The 22,590-nt window shown below is 40.4% G+C and overlaps 2 protein-coding genes and 1 long non-coding RNA gene across 5 annotated transcripts in view; 1 reads left to right on the top strand and 2 right to left on the bottom strand.

Moving 5' to 3' along the window:
* Positions 1–22,590, top strand: part of Sil1 (SIL1 nucleotide exchange factor) — a 253,723-nt gene that overhangs the window by 91,974 nt on the left and 139,159 nt on the right. The window contains exon 1 of one of the 3 annotated variants that reach the window (XM_077800749.1): positions 15,291–15,335. The exons of the other annotated variants lie outside the window; for them this stretch is intronic. Within the exon in view, the coding sequence (XP_077656875.1) occupies positions 15,329–15,335 (7 nt within the window). The 5' untranslated portion in view covers positions 15,291–15,328. Of the gene's footprint in view, positions 1–15,290; positions 15,336–22,590 lie in introns of those variants that run through there. 3 annotated transcript variants of the gene reach the window in all.
* The window catches only part of LOC113191506 (uncharacterized), a 283,383-nt gene that overhangs the window by 156,119 nt on the left and 104,674 nt on the right, over positions 1–22,590 (bottom strand). The gene's annotated exons all lie outside the window — the stretch shown is intronic.
* On the bottom strand, positions 4,199–4,633 carry LOC144253758 (small EDRK-rich factor 1). The gene has a single exon (XM_077796457.1). The coding sequence runs from the start codon at positions 4,478–4,480 to the stop codon at positions 4,292–4,294; it is 189 nt and encodes a 62-aa protein (XP_077652583.1). The 5' UTR covers positions 4,481–4,633; the 3' UTR covers positions 4,199–4,291.

The following is a 22,590-nucleotide window of genomic DNA, read 5'->3' as shown; positions in this document are numbered from 1 at the left end:
AGGGAAATTATCATCACTGTGATGATTTTGTTTCATGGCAGTGATATTTCGACTACATCCAAAGCCACAGTCTAACCCCCCTGGCCTGTCTAGCTTCTTCTAGAATGAATCCCCTATAATTTGAAAAGCTTGTTCTACCATTAGAATGAAATTTTGTGCTTCCAATTGCAGACCACCACCTTCTCCACATGTCACCCCTCCTCCCCACCTTCCCTTCCTGAGATGGAGGAGTTTTTCACATGCTGCTTAGAAAAAGGAGATTCATAACATGACTCAGTCCTCACCCACAGATCTAGGATTCCTGCCATCCAGTAAATTTTGGCAGAGGCTGTATGTGTAAAGAGCAAGTTCTGCCTCCCTATCCCTGCACTGTTCTCCTCATTGTGTATGCCTCTTGGGTGGAGTCTGGCTTCTCATTACCTCTTCTCTCCCTCCCAAGAAATGCTTCCTTCTCTTTAGTGGTTGACCTCTAGTAGTTGGACAGTCTCATGAATCCCAGGGACTTCATGGGGAGATTCATGGGAAGAGTTGAAGGACTGTTTGAGTATTTGTGCTTACCACTGTGTTAAGGTATTAAGTACAGTGAGGGGATAGTAGACTGCCTTGACCTTAAGCACCATAGTCCACCTGGGAATCCATTCAGCCAAAAAGTTTGGTAGTTTCATCAGTTACTCACAGGGTCTGGATGTATATGTCTGTTATTACAGTGTTGGCATATTAAGGTCATTAAGGCCTCACTAGCACTAGCTGAGGTATTATTGAAAGTAACATACTGGTGACATCGGACTTGCCTTTGCCCTGTGGTAAGGAAGGGGGAAGGAAAAAACATTAGGTTCTAGAAAGCCTTGGTCTATGAAGATTTGCTTAAGCTTTAATTTCTTCTCACTTATTTCCTTTTTTTCTTTCTTTTTTTAATAACTGTATTTATTTAGTTAGTTAATTAATTAATTTTTATGTGGTATTGAGGATCGAACCCAGGGCCTCACACATGCTAGGTGAGTGCTCTACCACTGAGCAACAACCCTAGCCCCTTCTCACCTACTTCCATAGATGAGTCAAAAAAACCCTGAATAAGAGAGCAGAAGGCAGAATGGGACTTTGAGGACTAGTGGCAATGAGAAACCTGAGGGAGCACAGGAGTGGAGGAGGGAGAGCAAGCAATCACATGTGATCGTGTGCAAGAGTGGGAGAGATTTTGGCCCACCCAGCTGTTAGGACAAGAGAAAGGAGTGACTTCCTCAGCCTGGCTAACAAGGGAGACTGTGTCATGATGGGCCACTGCTGGCACAGTCCGGGGAGCTGTGAGGCCCCTGAGGAGTCTATTCCCTAGGTGTATTGTCACTACCTTCCTTTTCACAGAGCCACACAGCTAAAGGTCCTGAGCCATAAGGTCCTGGTCTAAAGGGGACCAACACATAGGGAGAAACTTAATATAAATCTGGACCAAACCAGATGTGGCTTCTTTTCAGCCTGGCCACTGGGAAGCTCCTATAGTAACTGCATGTATGTAGTACAGTCTGTGAGATAAAGGTGTTGGGAGCTGAGCCTCTCTTTTTCATTCTGGCCTTTGTGAACTTTCCTCACTATTTCTGGTCTCAGCTAACTGACCTGTTTGAAGCCTGCAGGCTTCCCAGGGCTTGGCAATGACAAGATCTGTCATAGGACTGCATTTATTAAATGTCCTTCAAAATCACTTTCCTGGAGTTCCTTAGTGTTCATGGGAGCCTCTTCTGGGTGCTAGTTTCCCTTGAGCTTCATGTTTGTGCCAATTCCCACATGATTTCTGTTTTTCATTCTACACATGGTTGATGATGATTTTGGGGGAAGGGAGTAAGGATTTACCTTCCTCTGCACCAGAAGTGCAGTGCTGCTAATTTCATTCTCTGCACTCTGTCTCTAAGTCTAGCAAGGTCCTCTGTGCCTGTGTTTAGTACTGCTGTGTTGCTGGATTCTCATGGCAAAAATTAGGCTAATGTCTCCAATGAATGCATTAGGCAGTGAAATGAGGTTCTAAATTGAAGGTACTACACCAAGCCTTTCTCCAAGGCATGGCCTTGTCTGGCTTTTATTATTCAAATTCATTCTCTCAATGATTCTCTGAGATTGACTGGCTTTCTGGTTCAGTGCAACACATTATCTAACTGAAAGGCAAGATGACCTTTTAAGAGGGAGAAAGGAAAGAAAAAAGGCAAAAGATGAATACTGTGGTTCAGAGTCAGCATATCTATTATAAAAGCTCTGAGTGGGCCTGTGTGATGCCCAGAGATAGGAGAGAAAGGGCCCAGTTCTAGATTGATGGTGGGGTGATATCATTACATTAGTGGGATCTGTGTCGTCTTAGTTTGTCACAACTTCTTTCTTCCCTTTCATGTTTACTGAGCATCTAAATATTTGTCTAACAGGGTGTTGAGAATTCCAAGGTGGGAGAACATGACAGGATCTTTCTCTTAAGAAGCTCTTTTGCCCTGAAGTCTCATTGGTTTTCTTCCAGTCTTTGGGTATGTGGCAATTGAGAGAGTGAAAAAAGGGATGGACCGTAGGAATTTTGTTTTGTTTTGGCTATAGGGGATTGAACTCTGGGGCGCTCGACCATTGAGCCATATCCCCAGCCCTATTTTGTACTTGATTTAGAGGCAGGATCTCGCTGAGTTGCTTAGCGCCTGGCTTTTTCTGAGGCTGGATTTGAACACGCAATCCTCCTGCCTCAGCCTCCTGAGCTGCTGGGATTACAGGCCTGCACCACCACACCCAGCAGGGATGGACTTTAGGATTCCTGCATTTTACACTGGATACATTGGAAGTAGGAGACTGTTTGGCAGTCAGATGTCTAGACATAGTTGAGAATTTGGCTCTTAGGTTTGTTTAAATTTTTTTTCATCTGCTGAGTAATATGTTTTTAGAGCAAAAAACTTGGAAAATGTAGAAAAGCACAAAGGGAAACAATAACAAAAACAAAATCATCCAAATTCCGCTATGAGATACAAAATTGACGTTACAACTATGTTCTTATTACAACTGTGTTCTTATTGCTATCACACTGTACTTACTATTTGAGGTTGATACTTTCCTTTTGAAAAGGAGGATTTTGAAAGGGCCTCTGACAGATTATTAGGCATACGGTGAACATTTTCTGGATGTTGTATAAATACATCAAATTATACTAAATTGATTATTTTCATTGTACACATGATGGCTTCCAGTTTTTCACTGTTGTAAATAATTCTGTAAGGGTCCGGCGAACGTCGGGAGGAAGAGACCACCTAGAGCCCAACTCATGCAACCGCAGAAGGGGGTTTATTGAGAATCCAGCATGCTGGGGCTCTGCACTCACTCAAGAAGGGAGAGCAGCCCAGAGCCCCGAGCAGGGGTTGAGCAGTGCTTAAGTACACTTTTTTTTTTTTTTTTTAAAAGATAGAGTGAGAGGGAGGGAGAGAGAGAGAATTTTAATATTTATTTTTTAGTTTTTGGCGGACACAACATCTTTGTTTGTATGTGGTGCTGAGGATCAAACCCGGGCCGCACGCATGCCAGGCGAGTGCGCTAGCTACCTACCGCTTGAGCCACATCTCCAGCCCCTTAAGTACACTTTTTTAGGGAGGGCAGGGACTTTGCATACATCAGAGCAAATCAAACAACAATTCCCAAACATGATTAGTCAATTAATTGGCGGGAACAGGTCGGGCGGAGTGATAGGTCAGTCCTAAGAAGGGGGGTACATTCAAACTGATTGGTTTGGGCCCTGAATGCCTACGTGCCAGACTGCACAGGGTCCAGGTTATTTAACAACTAAATTGTCAGTACCGGGCATTGTCTTAACTGCCTCAGGAATTTCAGGTTCTGTGTGCAGTTCAGAAACTTTACAATACCTAGTCCTTTACATTTTAACTCAGGCTTTGCAGCTTAGAAACTTTACCCTTTCATTCTTCACTGAACATCCTTCTATATATTTTTATATATTTACGGACTGTGTTCTTACTAAGGATTTGCCAGAGTAGAAGAGCTTATCTTTTCTGACTCTCTTTCTAGCATCTCAGCAGAACAACCTCTTTTCTGGACTGTTTAGATATCACCAGGGTAATGAGTATCTTACCACTCTTACCACTGCTCAGCGTCATGTTACCGCTGTTGACTGGTGACGAGTCTTTTTTTTTTTTTTTTTTTTTTTTTTTTTTTTTAAATAGACAGTTTTATAAAGATAAGTTATATGTAATGAATGTTCACTCTTAAGAAATCTTAGAGCGTATGATGCACCCAGTTGGCTGTAGCACCCAGGTCTTCCAAAGGCCATTCATCATTTTTCTCTTGTTTGCATAGACTTCTTCTCATTAGCTGCCTTCTGCTTTTGTTGCATGATCTCAGAGTCCCTCTGCTTTCTCTGAGAGGCAGTCAAGCTATCCTCTTTTCTTTTTCCCTTGCTAATTTCCTGGGTTTTCTTCATATTTTTCTGGCGGGCAAGTTCTCGCTGATTTCCACGGGCCATGCCGACCACCGGACGGAACCTGGAAAAGAGCGACTCGGAAAAGCAACGGCTCCCTCGCACGCTCAGCTATCGTCGCCACCCGTGGATCTGAAAAACTGAGCCCGCGCCCGCCCTCCGCGGGGCAACGCCTCCGCTCAGTCCGCTAGCCGCCCAGCCCCGCTGAGCCCTGGTGACGAGTCTTTGCTTCCTCAATGTTGAAGAATAACACCGGAGAAGCACGCCAAGGCAAGGTCAGCATTAAAAGACAGCAGAAAAGACTTCTCCCGGAGGAAGAAGGGGACCCAAGAGGTGGAATCCTTGGAAGTGCGGTTGTTTCCCCTTTTTATAGTTCTTTCAGTGATGGAATGTAGGTTGGAAGGCCCAAGGGGTGGGACACAGGTGGGCCAAAGAAGTAATCTGGGCAGGAAGGACTTCATTAACATTTCTTTGGGATGGTCTATCTTCAAATCTGCTGGGGCTGTTCATTAACATTTGTTTGGGATGGACTTTGGGTCTAGAGCTTTCTAGGGACTTCATTAACATTCCATGAGTTGTCCTGCGTTTCCGGAATTCATTCTCAGCATGGCCTCCATTTTAGATTTCACTCGATATTAGACCCGATTTACCTAACTACACTGACTACCTAACTTTAAATCTGGCTTCAATCACACATCCAATGTCCTGGGATTTTGTCTCTCGGTGGTCATTGAGTATGTCTCCTTTGACCAGAAAATAACTGGCTTCAAATAAGTGGTCAGCAAGTGATGAACACATGTTTGTACCAAGATTGTAAGATCCCCAGGGATAGGGACATTGTCATCAACCCTTTTGATGGTGAACAGTTATTGAGAGCCTGCTTATCCATGTCGAATCCAGTACCACGTAGCGGAGAGATACAAAATAGGCCCCTACTTTAAGGATCTTACTGCTTAATTGGATAATAGAGTTGACATGAAACGATCTACACTGGATTATCAAACGCCTGCTGTATGGTACATATTTTTGGGGAAACAGAAAAGATTGATGATATGCTCTTTTTTTTCTTCTTTTTAAATATTTGTTTAGTTGTTGATGGACCTTTATTTTATTCATTTATTTATATGTGGTGCTGAGAATTGAATCCAGTGCCTCATACTTGTGAGGCAAGCCCTTTATCTCTGAGCCACAATCTCAGCCTTGATATGCTCTTCTTCTTAAAGAAAGCCATGGTATCTATAGGTAGGTGATAAATATCTAGTCATATAGACAGAAAATGTTAGAGGCTGAGGGTTTAGTAATCATTTGGGTGGTAGGGCTGTTTTAGAGAGGAAGCACATTCATTGTGAGTCAGAATAGTAAGATAAATTTGAGAGAGAATATAGAACATTAGTTGTGACTTAAAAAGAGCGTCATTTGATGAGGTGGAGTGAAAAGAGTTTTCCATGTGGGAAGAATAGCTTGCAAAGGGGTGTTGGCAATAATAACTGTCTAATGATGACTACCAGGTGTACAGCAGCACAGGGGCAGATTGGGAATATAGAATTGCAGAGAGAAAAGAGTGTTAAGGTTGTATATTGAAAATTCTGAGAGTTAATGAGATCTAGAGCTGCGCTAGGTACACAGTAGGAAAAAACATGCTAACTCTGCCTCTGATTAAAGGGTGGTAAAGAAGTCTTGATTTCCCTTAGGGCCAGAGTGCCTCCAGGCTCATTCCTTGGACCTCTGCTCTTCTCTGTCTACACTGTGTCCTCAGTGGTATCATCTAGCCTAAAGGCTTCACATTCTATCTGTATGCTGATGACTCCTAGATTTTTTTTTTTTCTTTTTTAAATCTCCAAACCTGACTTCTCTGAACTCCAAAGCCAATGCCTACTAGACAACCTCTGTTTGGATGAGCATACAAATTTAATATGTCTACAACTGAGCTTCTGTAATTTTCCCCACCTCAGTTAATGGCAACTCTATCGTTTCAGTTACTCAGGTCAAAATTTTTACAGCCATTCTTGATTATATTCTTTTTCTAACACCCCACATTCTGACAGCAAATACTAACAGTCCTGTCTTCAGAATATACCCAATTTGACCACTTCTTATCACCACTCCTAGCCATCATTATCTTTCACTTGCATTATTGTGGTGGACTCTAACAGCCTCCCTCCTCCTGTCCTTGTCACCAGCAGTTATTTCTCAACACAACAGGCAGAGAGAGATCTTCTAACCATGTCTTCCTGTGCTCAAAAATATCCTTTGGTGTTCCTTCTTAAATAAAGTGTTAGTCCTCTCCGTGGTCTACATAGCACTATGATGTGGTTCTCTATTATCTCTGTAATGGCATTTGCTAATACTTTCACTTCCATGTCCCCTTCTCTAGTTTTCCTGGCCTCTTTTATGTTTCATGAATACACCAGGCCCATCATACCTTGGGACCTAAAATGTTCTTTTCCTGGATAGCTTTGTTGCTAGCTCCCTCATTTCCCTTTCTCTTTGCTCAGAGTAAAGTGGCTAAAGCTGGAATGATTTAAGCAAGAAAATAAATAAGGTAGTTTTAGGTTTCTGATGCTGTTTAAAAAAAAAAAAAAAGATATCCCAAGCTAGCTAATTATAAAGAAAAGTTTATTTAGCTGGTAGTTTTGGGGATTTCAAAGGCTTGACTCTGGTATCAGTTCTGCTCTGGTAAAGACCTTATGTTGGATGGTATCACAGCTCTGGGTGCAAGTATAAGAGGGAGAGATCACATGGCAGGAAAGGAAGCCAAGGAGCAGGAAGGGGCCAGTTTTACACTTATTTTATTTAATTTTGCGGCACCAAGAATTGAACCCAAGACTGCAAGCATGCTAGGAAAGTGCTCTATCACTGAGCTACTTCCCCAGCCGTTTTTGTTTTATTTTGAGGCAGGGTCTCACTAAGTTGCTAAGACTGGCCTCAAACTTGAAATGCTCCTACCTCAACCTCCTGAATTGCTGGGATTACAGGTACATGCTACTACACCCAGCTGTCTTGAACTTTTTGTTGTTGTTGTTATTATAGATGGACATACAATCTTTGTTTATTAATTTATTTTTTATGTGTTGCTGGGGATTGAACCCAGTGCCTTACACATGGGAGGCAAGCTCTCTACCACTGAGCTACACCCCCAGCCCTGTCTTGAACTTTTATAACAACCATCTTGTAAGAACTAACCAGAGTCCTGGGAGAATTATGTTAATTCCTTTCTAGGTGGGACCTCACTAGGTCCTACCTCTTAAAGGTCCCACCATCTCTTAACATTGACACTGAGGACCAAGCTTCCAATGCATAAATCTTTGGGAGACACCCTTAAACCATATCCAAATTATAGCAATAGTATTGGATTATAACCCAAAGTATAAAATAAACATACATGAATCTGAACTCATATAATTAAGTAATTGATTCAGTAAGTAGGGCAGATAATAGAATTCTGGTAATACATACAGGTATCACCCCCTCCAAAGGATGAAATTTAAATCTTTTGAGTAGACTTAGGGACTCACTTCTACAAAATAGATTTTGGAAAGGGAAAAATTGTTACTTTATAGTACAGAAACCTGTATCAAGAATATCAAGTGATCAAGGGTAACATCACCAGCATTATCACATGGATATAATGTACTCTCTGATATAAGAGAACAAGGATACTTCACCTCTGTGGTATTCTTTCTCAAAACCCAGAATCCCAGTCTTATCATGATAAAAACATCATACAAACCCAAATTGAGGGACCCGCTACAAAATACCTGCATAGTAATTCTCAGATTGTCATGGTCATATGGTCATGGTAAACAAGAAAAGGCTGAGAAGCTATCACAGACAAGAGAAGATATGACATCTAAATGCTTCATGGTATTCTGAATTAGAACCTGGAATAGAAAGAGGATGTTTATGGAAAAACTGAGGAAATACAAAGAGTCTGAGTTTAGTTAAATAGTTTTGTGCCATTGTTTTGTTTCTTACTCTTGACCAGTGTACCATTGTTCTGGTTTGGGTATGAGGTGTCTTCCAATAGCTCCTTTGTTAATGCAGGAGTAGAGATGAAATGATGAGATTATGAGAGCTGTAACCTAATCAGTTCATCCTAGTTTGAAAGACTAACTGGGTGGAAACTGTAGACAGGTGGGGCATGTTTGGAGGAGGTGGATCACTGGGGGGCCCTAGAAGGGTTCACCTTCCTAGCAGCCTCCTCTTCTCTTTTTCTACTTCCTGGCTGCCATGAATTGGGCCATCATTGATTAAATCTCTGAAACCATGAGCCAAAATATCTTTTCCTCTAAGTGGTCCTTGTCAGATATTTTGGTCACAGCAATGAAAACTTGACTAACACAACCATGGTAAAGTATCAGAGGAAACTGAACCTGGATGAGGGATGTAAAGTATTCTAGGAATTCTCTGTACTATCATTGTTATGTTTCCTATACATTTAAAATTATTCCAAGAAAGTCCCAAAGAGACCTTCTCAACAACACCTTCTCTGGCCATCCTTTCAAAAAAGTTTTATCCCTTTTTAACATTTATATACCTTTTCCTGCATTTAAGTTTGTTTCTTAGCACGTAACATCTAATACTATTCATATTTATTTTTTACTTATGGTGTTTATTGTCTGTTTCCACACTAGAATGTCATTTCTGAGAAGACAAAGATTTGGACTGTCTTGTTCACATCTAGATCTTCAGGGCCAAGGATTGTGCTTGGCTCATAATAGGAGTTCAATAAGCATTTGTTTATCAATGAATGAATTCCTGTATATTATCCTTGATTTTGTGTTAAGGCCTTTCTTTCTGTTTTGAGATTTTTAGTTTCAATGAGGGGAATGATTTCTATTGTTTCTTTTCTATTTTTGCTCAGCCTGGAAATATAAGTCATGTTCTAGGTGGGTTGTTTAGAGAAATGCTTCCAACGTGATCACCCCACCAGCAGAAAGAGCAAATAAATAGCATCATTTACTACTTTGCTGGCAAAAATTATTCCTTCCTCAGATTACGGCTGGTTTATGAGACATACCTTCCCACTACTTATATGTAAACTGGTGATCCAGGACTCTCTTCCTGAGGGCAGCAATACTATCTCTGATTCTGGTTCAGCTATGACAGATGTGGACTATATGTGAATGTGAGAAGAGTAGATGATGGGTAGGAACTGGGACTTTGATATGGAAGAGTAAAGTTAGAGAAGGAAAATCTTTTAATTATAGTATGTATTGAGCTTCTCTGTGTGCCAAGTAATAAAATTTGTAGGGTGAAGTTAGTGGGAATGTGGACTGGTTAAAAAAATACTGGTGAGTAGAACCTGACACCACCACTTGATCTCAAGGGGACTAAATTTAGGACAAACTAAAAACAAACAAAATAAACAAACAAAAAACCCCAAACAAACTAACAACAACAACAAAAACCAACCAAACAAAAAAACTACCTGCCACCACAAGCAATAAATGTATAGTAGAAAGTAGATTATGTGTAGATTATGGTAGGGATATAGGTGAGGAGTGGAAAGTGAATTTGGAGGTCCTCCGCTGAACATTATAGAGAAAGACCAGGCTTGTTCACTCTTAGTGCCCATATCTGGAGGTCCTATGGCATCTACTGATACTTTTACGGAGGGTGTGTGGGTGAATTGTATTGATTGCCAACACTTTTTCGGGTACAGGAAGTAGATTAGTGTAGGTATAGAAGGGGCTAACTGAGCTCTGAAGTTTTGTTGGTTGTCTGTTCAGTGGCATCTGCTTTTTCCTATGTTGGAATTTGATTTATCTCATATTTTAAAGCTTCCATAGAATACATTTCCCAAAGAATGGAGTCGTACTGATCTGAGGCCTGAAAAAAGTCATCAGGAGCAACAAAACTATAGGATAAAAGATAATTTCCATTGTACCAAGCACTCTCCAGCTCCTGTTGTTTCCAAGAGCCTAGAGATGGAGCAGTTTTGCTTTTGCTTTTTGGTGCCATGCTCATCACACCTATGGTGCTCTCTGAACAAAGGCCTACTCCCTGCTGGGCACAGGAATTGGACTGGATCTGGGGTTGGTTCCTTTTGGAGAGAAATGCAGGGCATTTTGCATCCCCTTCCATTTTGCTTATCTTACAGAAGAGGCCAAGGGTCCCCTCCTTTTGCAAGTAAAACAGAATGTACTTTCTTATAACTATTCAGATATCACAGTTGGATTCAATTATCTGCAGAAATAGACTTATATAAAAGGAAAACTTACAAAGGAGAAATTTATACCAAATAACGGGCTATCTTTTTGTTAAGGTTGTGGTTTTTTTCTCCCCTCCTCCCCAAGGCCATCCAGTTTGAAATCTGAGTGTCCAGAAAAGCCGGTAGGGTGGGCAGGTGTGGGGAGGAAAGTGAAAGAAACAAAAGTACTTAGACTCTTGAGTGTAAATCTGAAGACTCAGTGATGATATGTTCTGAATTCACCAGCAGTGCAGCCTGCCAGGGGGTTGAATTTATTCTTTACCTCCTATTTCCCATAGTCCCAATGAATGGTCAGACAAGGAAAGCTGGCTTCAACACCCTCAGCTTTAAGTCCCTCTTTTTGCCTGCTTGCTGTTCCAGCCAAACTAAATGGCCAGGGTCTAACACAGACCACTTATTCCCATTTCTGGGCTGTCTGCACAGCTGTTGTATTGCTAATTATAGCCTTGAATGAATTACCACAAGCAGCTTCAAACACCTCCCCCCACCCTTTTTTTTTTTTTTTAATCTTAAGTTTATGTAGGTCAGAAGTCCAGGTGCTGGCTAGCTGGGTTTTTTTTTTTTTTTTTAATTTTTTTTTTTATTGGTTGTTCACAACATTACCTAGCTGGGTTTTCTGCTTGGGGCTTCAGAGCCTGAAACTAGGGTGTTAGCTTGGTTGTGCTTCTTTGGAGGCTCTGGGGAAGAGTTTACTTCCAAGTTCATTAAAGTTGTTGTCAAAATGTCTTTGCAGTTTATTCCTAAAAGTCAGACTTCTGGATTAAAGGGTAAATACAGTTGTACTTTTAATAGATGTTGTCAAACTCCCTGTATAGCGACTCTACCATTTTGCATGTCCAACATCAGTATTTGTTTAAGTGCCAATTTCTCTAGTGTGACCTTCAGGGTATGGATTTACAAGCAGATGGGTGAGAAATGATGTTTCATTTTACCTTTCTAGTATTAGGAGCAAACCTGAACATCTTTTTATATGGTTAAAGGGCATAATTTTTTTTTCTGTTTTTTTTCTATAGGGTTTTTCTTTTCTTTTTTAAAAAAACTCTTTGTATGTTAGAGATATTATAACACTTTGTCTATGACATTAAATTGCAAATGCTTTCCTCAATTTGTCATTTGTCTTTTTACTTTTTTACTCCCATTTAATGGTATTCTTTTGAAATATTTTACTTTTGTAAATTTGTTTTTATTTTTGTAAAATCAAATTTGCTAATATTTTTGTTATTGCTTCTGGATTTTGAACCATAATTAGGAAAGTTATTCACTACTCCCAGGTTGTAGAGCAGTACTCTGTGTTTTCTTTTGGAACTTCTATGATTTCATATTTTTTATATTTAAATACCTGATTTGTTTGGAATTTATTCTGGAATGTAGACATAAGGAATGGAGTAACAATGTTTTTTAGTTTGTCTGTTAAGTTATCCCAACACTGATTATTAAAAATTCTGGGGCTGGGGACATAGCTCAGTTAGTAGAGTGCTTGCCTCATATGCACAAACCCCAGAACCACCAAAAAAAAAAAAAAAAAAAAGGAAAGCTAATTTCTTGTAGAGTCTTTTAGGGGCTGGGGTTGTGGCTCAGCAGTAGAGCACTCGCCTAGCACATGCAAGGCGCTGGGTTTGATCCTCAGCACCACGTAAAAAAAATAAATCAATAAAACAAAGGTATAAAAAAATCTTGCCTTTTTTCATAGGTTTGAGGTGCTACCCTTATTGTATACTGAATGTTCATATGTAGTTGTTCTATGTTTTAATTTTTTTTTCTGTTCCACTGATCTTTTTATCTCTTTATGTATCAGTACCAGACTGTTTTAATTATAGAGGCTTTGTAGTATGTTTATCATCTAATAGCTCCTACAAGTTCTGTTTCTGTGCTCTGTGTGTGTATATGTGTGTAGTGTGTCTAGATGGAAGTTTGTAATATGAGAACTGATGAGTCCCAGGAGAGAGCCAAGGACTGCCTCCTGATAAATTTTAGCTCTTAAAGTTCAGGTAGAAGAGGATATGCTGGTAAAGGAGCCTGGCAGGGGAGAGACTCTAGTGGGTAAAGCTGATCTGAGGTGTGCAGTGTCCCAGAAGTTAGGGCAGAGACCTTTAGGGCTAAAATACTGCTCTCCCATGTCAGGTGCTGCCAGGAGATCTACTGAGGTAAGGAGTGAGAAGCATCAATAGTTGTGGTTGGATAGAGCAGAGTAATATGGGCTTGGAGTGAATAGAAGGTAAGGAGGTAAAGACTGCAAGGATAGACAACCCTGAAGAAGTTTATTAGTATAAGAAAAATGGGGGGGAAATGAGAAAAGGTGGTACCCAGAAAAGGTCTAGGAGGGTGTTTTTTTGTTTGTTTGTTTGTTTGTTTTGGGTCCTATTTTTTTTCCTTAAATTGAATTGAAATACACATAATATAAAATTAACCATTTTAAAGTAAGCAGTTTAGTGACATTTAGTACATTCACAATGTTGGGCAGTCACCACCTCTGTTTAATTCAAAAACATTTCATCTCCTCAAAGGCAAACTCCATACCCATTAAGCAGTTAGTCCCCATTTTTCTAATCCCCTGGCAACCCCCAAGTTTCTTTCTGTATTTATAGATTTACCTGTTTTGGATATTTCATTTAACTGGAGTTATACAATATGTGACTTGTCCTGTCTGATTTCTTTGAAGTTCATCCATGTTGTAGCTTGTATCAATACTTCAATCCGTTTTATGGCTGCATAATATTCCAGTGTATGTATATATCATTATTTGGATAAATTGATTTATGCATTCATCTGATGATTGACTTTGTAGTTTTTAACAAGAAAGAAGCTGAAGACTGTATATAAATGCTGATGGATAGACTCTAGTATATAGGGACAGGTGGAAAATTCTGGAAGGTGGGAACTAAGAACTTAGATTCTTGAAAAGGTAGATGTAATTATTAGGGTGCTTCAGGAGGAAGACAAGAAGTCAAATTTAGACAAGATCACCTTGTGACAGGGGCAGAGGCTGTAGTGATGTGGCCATGAGCTGTAAGAGGCAAGGAACAGATTCTTCCCAAGAGCCTCAGGAAAAACCTTATTGGAATCTTAGGACACTTTGACCTTAATTTGGCTTCTAATCTCCAGACACATAAGAGAATAAATTCTGTTGTTTTAAGCCACCAAATTTGTGATGATTTGTTACAGCCACAAGAGAAAAAAAATAATGCCTATATATAATTAAACAAATCTATATTTGAAGAAGTTGATAACTAGTATGCATTTAGTTAGTATAGCAAATCATATAAAAATAAAGAATAAGAAATATGAAAAAAAAAAGGTAGATTTTTGTCTACTTGGAAATGGGAAGCTGGGGAGACTCCATCTCATAGCGTTGTCTGTTCTATAGTAGGTGAAGCCTCCACTGAGTGTGGCAGTAAGGGGTTCCAAAGAAGGGTGGAAGATGTGACCTGGTATTTGAGTGTACTAACTAGAGGATAGGGTTATGATTGGTAGGTGGTGCTGAACTTTTTTTTTTTTTGGGTATTGGAGTTTGAACCCAGGGGTGCTTTATCACTGAACTACATCCCCAGCCCTTTTAATTTATTTCGAGGCAAATCTTGCCCAGGCTGGTCTTGAACTTGTGATCTTCCTGCTCCAGCCTCCCAAGTTGCTGAGATTACAGGTGGGTGCCACCACTCCTGGCAGGTACTTGACGCTTTTTTTTTTTTTTAATATTTATTTTTTAGGTGAGGACGGACACAACACAATGCCTTCACTTCCGTGTGGTGCTGAGGATCGAACTAGCGCTAGGCTAGTACTCCACCGCTGAGCCACAATCCCAGCCCCTGCTGGATGCTTTTATTTTGGTTCACTAAAGGGATCCTCCACATACTGCATAGTCACAGAAGGAATGTTACTGTTGTTCCCTCCTTCCTTCTAAGTTGGTGTTCTTGCCATGCCAGAGCTTGAAGTTCTGCCACAAACAAAACCCATAAGGTGTAGCAGTGTTACAAATTTGAAAAGCTTTTGCTAAGTGTGGGGGTTGAATTCTTCTGAAGCAGACTGAGATAGTGGTCAGAGTGCAGTATATATGTGCTAAATATCAAAACCTGTGAAAGGAAGGGGAGGCAGGTTTGAGCAGAGGAAGAAGTCAGACTTTGATGCAAGCCCAGTGAAGCCTTTGCCATCCAAAGGGGAATTCTAGAGTGAATATTGTCCTTCAGATTGTCCTGCATTTGACCAAAATGGTTAATTTTTTTATACTCATGCCTGCCTCAGTCACCAGTTACAGGCTTACCTCAGAAAGGTTATGACAGCGGAGTAGCTCTCTACAACTGAGACAGGCTATAAGCTGCCTGCTGACTGGAGCAGGGCTTTCCTTGAAGGGGGATCTGGACATATGTGCTGAGGTAGAAGCAGTCTAATTGGGGGCCTAGCTCGAAGAGGTTAGAATCAATGTACATGGCAGGTGACTTCTTCAGAAGGACTTTGCCCATCACTGTCTCTGAAATTGTTCTTAGAAACTGTGCTGATGGACAGGAGCTGGGTGGGCTGGTGGAGCTGGCACCGGAAGTTACACTCTGCTTCTCAGGAAGAATGAGCTAAGTCATAGCATTTTTTTTTTTTAAGAGAGAAATTTTTTAATGTTTATTTTTTAGTTCTCTGCGGACACAACATCTTTGTTGGTATGTGGTGCTGAGGATCGAACCCGGGCCGCACGCATGCCAGGTGAGCGCGCTACCGCTTGAGCCACATCCCCAGCCCTGAGTCATAGCATTTGAGGGCCAGGGCATGTGTTCCCATGGGGAATGAAATCTCACTTATTAGAAAGGCTTTGTTCTCAGCCAATCAACTGTCCAGGAATGGTTTGGATTTTGAAAATGTTTCATGATGTTTTTTACTTCACTAGTCTTTGTCAGAGAGATGACAAAAAGGAAAGGGCACCTAGTCAGCAGTCAGCAAATGTTTGCTGAACAAGTGAATGAAAGGGCCATTGTGGGCAGAGCAGCAGCAGGAAGCAGAGGGTCAGATTCTGTGTCATCTTTTCAGAGGAGCCTGGGCTCCAGCAGTAGCAGCTCGAAAGGCATTTTAATAATTGCTCAACATGGAAAGCAAGGGTGAAGGATAGACCCTGGAGCAAAGGCAGCATTTTAGGGAGGTACCCAAGTTACAGTAGACATGGTTGCTAACTGCCTCAGCTGGCTTGGAGGAAGAGAGAGTGGTTGCCTGGGTGGCTGGATGCTTGCCACATGTAACTGCTTGGTAGGTGGAGGTGGAGAGGGTGGTCTGTTAACTTTTCCCTGAGGAAGTTTTCCCCTCCCCAGTGTGTTAGACCTTGCTGCAAAGGGAAAGGTGTTCTTTTTAGCCCACTTCTTTCAGTATCTTCAGAGTTCCTACCTTCTTCCTGTGTACTCCTTCTGGCAACTCCCTCCCATAGCCTCATAGTACTATCTCCAATTCTCCCTCCTCCTCCAGAACTTGAAACAATATGACTACTCCCTGACTATGGCCCATTGATTACCTCCAGTTTCCATAGTCTGTTGTTTCACCTCAAGAAGACAGGCCCATAGCCCATTGGCCTAACCCTAACCCTGCCCCATCGTGGTTCTACAGCCTTTCAGTATCCTCTGGCTTTCCTCTTCCTCACACAAGCAGGGACTTCATGGTGCCTTCATTTATAAGACACATTATTGCCAGCTTCCTTGATTTCCTTGCCTTGCTGTCATATGGGGAAAGAGGCAGGATCAAAGCAGGATGTTGGGGTGGAAATTAAGAAATGGCTATGGAGTAGAGTGAGGGTCCTTGGGTCTGAACTGATACTGATATCTGATTATTAGCCTGAGGAGTAGATTGGGAGCTCTGAATGAGGGCAAGGAAGAAATAAATATATTTATTTATTAATAATAAATTTATTATTTTAATGACTACTTTATATAAAAATTAAACTAGCTACCTGATTCATATCTCCCTGTCCATTTGGTGCTACATAATCAAACCAAACTTATGATCATTTCCCCCCAAGCCTGTTATTCTTTGTGTTTATTCAGTAACATCGTCATTCTCTCAGTTACCTTACCTTAAATCTTTGGCATGTTCCTCCTTCCCCCCAAGCCCAATCTCATCAGTGACCTTGCTTTACCATCACTTACTTCAGTCCCACTGCCATCTCTTGTTCCTACCACATAACTTTAATTTTTTTTGTATTTATTTATTTGTTCTTTTTAGATATATATGTTAGTAGAGTGTATTTTGACATCCATACATGGACTTTAATTTATTCCAATTAGGATCCCATTTTTGTGGTTGTACATGATGTGGAGGCTCACTGGTGGTGTATTCATATATGAACATAGGACTCACCACATGACTTCTTTTTGAGGTATGGCAATAACTCCTTACTTAGTTTTCCAACTTCAGGTATGTCTGCTTCTAGGTGCATCTTACACATATCAACCACCACATCATTTTTTCTAAGCCACAGATCTTATTGTAATGAAAGATTTCCCTGAAGAAATGGAAATGGTTTCCTGCTGCCTACAGAGTCAAAATGCAACTTCTCAGCCTGGACTTGGAGGCCCACGACTTCTGTCTTTCCTCCTCCTCCTATGATCCTGTACACATTTATCTCATTTTTTAGCCACGGGACTGCTTCTGTTTCTTCTGATCATGTCCTGGACTTGATTTCTTCCTGCCTTTGTTCATGCTACTTTTCATCCTGTGTTTTTTTTTCTCCACTTCTCTACTCCCTGTCCCCTTAATCTACATAATTTCTATCTGTTAAAACCATATTGATGCCAGGCACAGAGGCATGCCTGTAAGCTGAGCTACTTGCGAGGCTGAGGAAGGAGGATTACAAGTTCAAAGCTAGCCTTCACAACTTCTCGCGGCCCTAGGCAACATAACAAGACCATGTCTCAAAAAAATAAAAAATAGTCTTAGGATGTGCTCAGTGGTTGAGCACTCCTGGTCCCCAGTACCGAAAAAAGAAAAATAAAATATTGACTTGTGTTCATTGCAGTGGAATATTGTGACACTACCTCATTTCAAATGAGGTAGATATACATGTGCTGCCACAGAGTGATTCAACACATACTGCTAGGTGATTAAAATTCATGTTGCACAACAGTATGTATGATATGAGTTTTCCATTCTTGAAAAAATTATTGGTACTAATAGATGTAAATGAATGTATGCCCTGTGAGTATCCTTGAGGAGAGGTGATAATTGTAGGTATTATAGGGTGATTAAATATTCCTTTAATGCTTGATTTAAAAAAAAAAAACAATTGTTGTATATTTATGTTGTAATCAGAAAACATAAAAAAATTTTAAAAAAAGGTGAGAAAAAGAGTTATCCTCAACCTTCAAAGTGTGTTTGAATTTTCTCCCCCATAGATTCTCTCAGTGGTAGTTGCTGTTGCTAATATTCCCTGTTCCTCTCCACTCTCCTGCATGAAGCTTAAACCAAGCCTTGTGTTACAGTAATTTATGGATTTGTCTTACTCTCTCCCCTTCTTGCTCCTGATTCAGGATCAGTTGCTATCATTCAAATCCCTGTGCCCCTGCAGGGCCTGGCCCAGTACCTTGCTCAGCAGCTGTTCCATCAGTGTTTGTTGAGCTGGGCTGCTATGCCCCAGGCATCCCTGGGCATTGTGGGGCCTTCATGATCCTATAGTTAGGGAGGGACTGAAGACTCTGCTCTATCCACAGCCACAGCTGTATGATGGATGGTGCTAATTGATTAGCCTTTAATTCATTACCAGTTTCCTGACTAGGATCCCATTGATAATGATTGATAAGTATGTGATTAGAAATCTCATGTGTGTTCCTACTGTTCTTAAGAGGAATCTATTTCCACATAGCAACCTAGGCTGTAACCTAGCATTAGATAAATTCAATTCAGCAGTCCATCAAGACACAAAGTAATTGAAGTATGGATTAGTGCCTGCCAAGAATGGCAGAAGGAATGATTGGAGCGTTTTTGGCCAAAGGGGCTGATCTGGCTAGCCCCTAGAGAATCTATTATTCTGCCTGCCCTTACTAATGTCTCTGTTGAACTTGAATAATGTCTGCTTTTCAGGGCCTTCCCAGTGCCATACCAGAACATAGATTCTAGTCTTTGCATCAAAGGACTTGTTGCACATAGTGAGAGATTTTCCTATTTGAGTTCAGTCATCTTTCTCAGAGTAGGCAGGGAAGGTATTAATAGCTAGTTAGGATTTGGTTATTCCTGAGTTTTATCAGGCTCAGCATGTCCTTAGCCTTTCTCAGAATCAGGGGGAGCAGGGTCAGCTGGTGGAAGAACTTTTGTAGTCAGACAGATCCAACCTGAAAGCTACTCTAGGCAGGAACCAATGTGCTTTGCAGGATGCAAAGTACATGATAATTTAATGTTTGGTAAACATTTGTTGAATTAGTTGTGTAACCAAGTAATTCTCATCTGTAAAATGGGAATACTTACTCCATACAATTACTGTGAAAACTAACTGTCGTGATGCATGTATAGCAGCTATTCTAGTTCCTAACACCAAGAGGTAATTGGTAATGACTAGTTTCCCTTTTTATGTCCCCTTACCTCTTAAACCCTTAAAAGTCTTCTACCTTCTACTCTGTATATGCTTAAAAGGTTGCAGGTTCTCTCTTTTTATCTCTTTCATTCTTTTCTTTTCTTTTTTTTTTTTTTGGTGGTACTGGGTATTGAACCAGGCCTTATGCTAGGAAAGTGCTCTACCATGGAACCACATCTGCATCCCTAGTCTCATTTTTTTAGGAGACAATCTTTCTCCCCATCTAGGATTGTCTTCTGTGATCCTTATAGCCATCCACCTGGTCTATAGAAGCTCCATTCACAATAGTGCTTTATGGAACAGTGGAGAGAACCAAAGACAAGGGCAAGTTTTTGAACAATTTGTCATTAGTTTTCTTACCTGTAGGAAAGTAACATCTTTCCTCAATTGGAATTTATATAGGAGTCCAAATCAACTTTTTGAGAGGAAGTATGGGGGTGGACATCCCTTTACCCTCATTGTTCCTCAGGGATGCTATGTTCTATAGCATGCCTCCTGTGGTAATGAGGTAAGTATCTTATAAAGACAAAAATTTATTTTGGCTCATAGATTTGGAGGTTTCAGTCCATGATCTGTTGGTCCCATTGTTCTGGACCTGTGCCAAGACAGCACATCATTGTTGGAGCATATGGTGGAATAAAACCACTCACCTCATGGCCAGGAAGCAAAAGAGAGAGCAAAGATAGGGCCAGAATCTCATAGTCCCCTTCAAGGACACATCCCAAGTCACCTAAAGAACTCCTTCCCAGTAGTGTAACCCTTAGAACTAAGCCTTTATTACAGGGGCCCTTGGGGGAACACTCAAGATTCAAACTGCAGACCCCTCTTTCTAGTGCCCTGCCTATAGTCATTTCACTTCCTCTGGATGTCTGTGTTAGCATAGAAATTTATCTAGTGAACCATTACTGACACCATATTGTGATAACAGTGGTTAATGCTGTGCTCATAGTGAAACAGTCTTTTTGTGAGGCTGCTTGCCAATAAAAAGGACTTTAAGTAGCTTTTTGTATAAGATACATATATAAAAAACTGCTTAAATATAAATTAAAACTTAATTTAAATTCTCTGTGTGGGGTTGGAAGAAAACAAATGTAATAATCATCTTGGTTATTTTGATTATAGTACCTAAGCATTAAATATAGTAAGCAATGAATGTCCTGATGACCAAGAGAAAAGGGAAATGTGGTGATGAATCACATAATTATCATCCAATAAAAAGCCACTAATTATATTGGCTGTCTGTTGTAAAAGAAGAATTTTCAGTAATAACTGATGTAAAAGCATTTTAGGGTTTTTTTTTTTTTTTTTTTTTTCATTGCTGGGAATTGAATACAGGTCTTCACACATATTAGGCAAGTGCTGCAACACTGAGCCACACCCCTTGCCCCTAAAAGTGTTTTATAATAAACATTAAAGATTGGACAATGTCTTTTTTTTTTGAGGGGGGGTGTACTGGGGATTGAACCTAGGGTGCTTTACTACTGAACTACATCCCCAACGTTTTAAATTTTTTGAGATGGGTCTCACTGAGTTACTTAGGGCCTTGCTAAATTGCTGAGGCTAGCTTCAAACTTGTGATCCTCCTTCCTCTGTATGTCAAGTCCTTGGGATTACAGTTGTGCACCACTGAGCCCAGCTGGACCATGTCTTTAACAAGGTTGTTTCAAAAAATCCAGATGTTTTTGTAATCTATTTTGTATGTAGACCCCAAATAAAATCTGAAGGCATACAAAGAAGGAGTCTGATGTTTTTTCTTCTTCTTTTTTTGGTACTGAGGATTGAACCCAGGGGCACTCTTATCACTGAGTTACACCCCCAGTCCTTTTTATTTTTTATTTTGAGATGGGTTCTCTCTAAGTTACTAAGGCTGGCCTTGAACTTGGGATCCTCCTGCCTCAGCCTTACAGGTGTGTACCATTGTGTCCTGCTATGAGTTTTATTTTTAGGGAATAAATCCAGTGAGCATTTTTCTTTTTAAATTTGAACCTAGAATCCAATATAGAATTCCCTTTGCAGAATGTATAAAGAACATGGGTTGGTTTTTGGCAGGGACTGAATAGTAATCAAATTAAGATTGAAAACTCTAGCCAGAATTCGGCACAATCCAGCTAGCCAGTGTTTCCTATTTCAAGACAGCCTATCCTAATAGCTCTTTATGTAGAATGATCCATTTGTCTTTATAGTATATGCATCGTGGTGATGTGAAAAAGAATAAATTTAAAAAATATATATATATATTTAGTTGTAGATAGACCCAGTATCTATCTATATCTCTCCCCCGCCCTCTCTCTATTTTTATGTGGTGCTGAGATCGAACCCAGTGCCTCACACGTGCCAGACAAGTACGCTACCACTGAGCCACAACCCCAGCCCCAACATTGTGATTTTTTAATAAAAAAAAAATCTAATGATTAGTTTAACTGTTTTTCAGTAGTGTGTCCAAGGGGTGGTAAAATCTGTATCCCACAAGTTTTATGTTTATGTATAGTTTTAATTGGAGCAAACTATATCATCTATAGTCTCCTGCCAAGTGCAATGTCTACCTACCACCCCAGAGTCACCACCATTGAAGATGGTAGCCCTCAGTTATATACATTCTTTTGTTTGAGATCAGAATATAAATATAAATATAGACTTTGGAGACTTGCTGAGATATGTTATTTGTGGCTACAAGAGAGAAAGCAAAAATCCCAGATCTCTGCCCCCACCTTCCCCCAAGACTCTGAAGGTGGATGTGAGGAAGAAAAACAGTGATTAGAAAATGTTGGCCTCTGCAGTATGTATTTGCTAATAGAGACAGTTCCTTCAGACTTCGGAAATAGGGAAACTCCTTACAAGGCTACATATGAATAAAGTGACTATGAAGTGATTTTCTTGATTGAGCCTTTTGGTTTCACTTAGTAGAGTTTAATTTTCCATTTTGTTCTTTTTGCTACTGCCAGAACTAAGGGGCAGTCCTTTTGCCCTTCATTAGTAAGTTATTTTCTATCCTATCCCTCCAACTCTGAAAGGGTTCTCTGAATTGTTTCAGAGGGCAGGGCATTCTGTGCTTGTTTTTATCCATTATTTATGTTTGCATTCAATTACACACAGCCTTCCTTTCAATTATGGAGATGACCCTTGAGCATTTTTGTTTCAGGAGTAGGTATCTTTTATAACAATTAGCTTGAGAGAGAGGGGAATTACCCATAATTTTTGTCCTTAGAAGAGGCATAGTACTAATGGATCCCTGGTCTCTGATCTGCCACTGCTCTTGTTTACTCCTTTGTACAAGGTGTGTCTGTCTCTGTCTCTGTCTCTCTCTCTCTCTTAAATATGTTGATGGACTTTTATTTTATTCATTTATTTATATGTGGTGCTGAGAATCTAACCCAGTGCCTCTCACATGCAAGACAAGTGCTCTACCACTGAGCCACA

The sequence above is a fragment of the Urocitellus parryii genome, chromosome 1 (genome assembly GCF_045843805.1).
Source record: "Urocitellus parryii isolate mUroPar1 chromosome 1, mUroPar1.hap1, whole genome shotgun sequence".
Classification (NCBI taxonomy): Eukaryota; Metazoa; Chordata; class Mammalia; order Rodentia; family Sciuridae; genus Urocitellus; species Urocitellus parryii.
This window is presented reverse-complemented; position numbering and strand designations above follow the sequence as displayed.

What these genes read in the sequence shown, in the direction of transcription:
- LOC144253758 (XM_077796457.1), bottom strand. Translation starts at nt 4,480, where the DNA reads ATGGCCCGTGGAAATCAGCGAGAACTTGCCCGCCAGAAAAATATGAAG.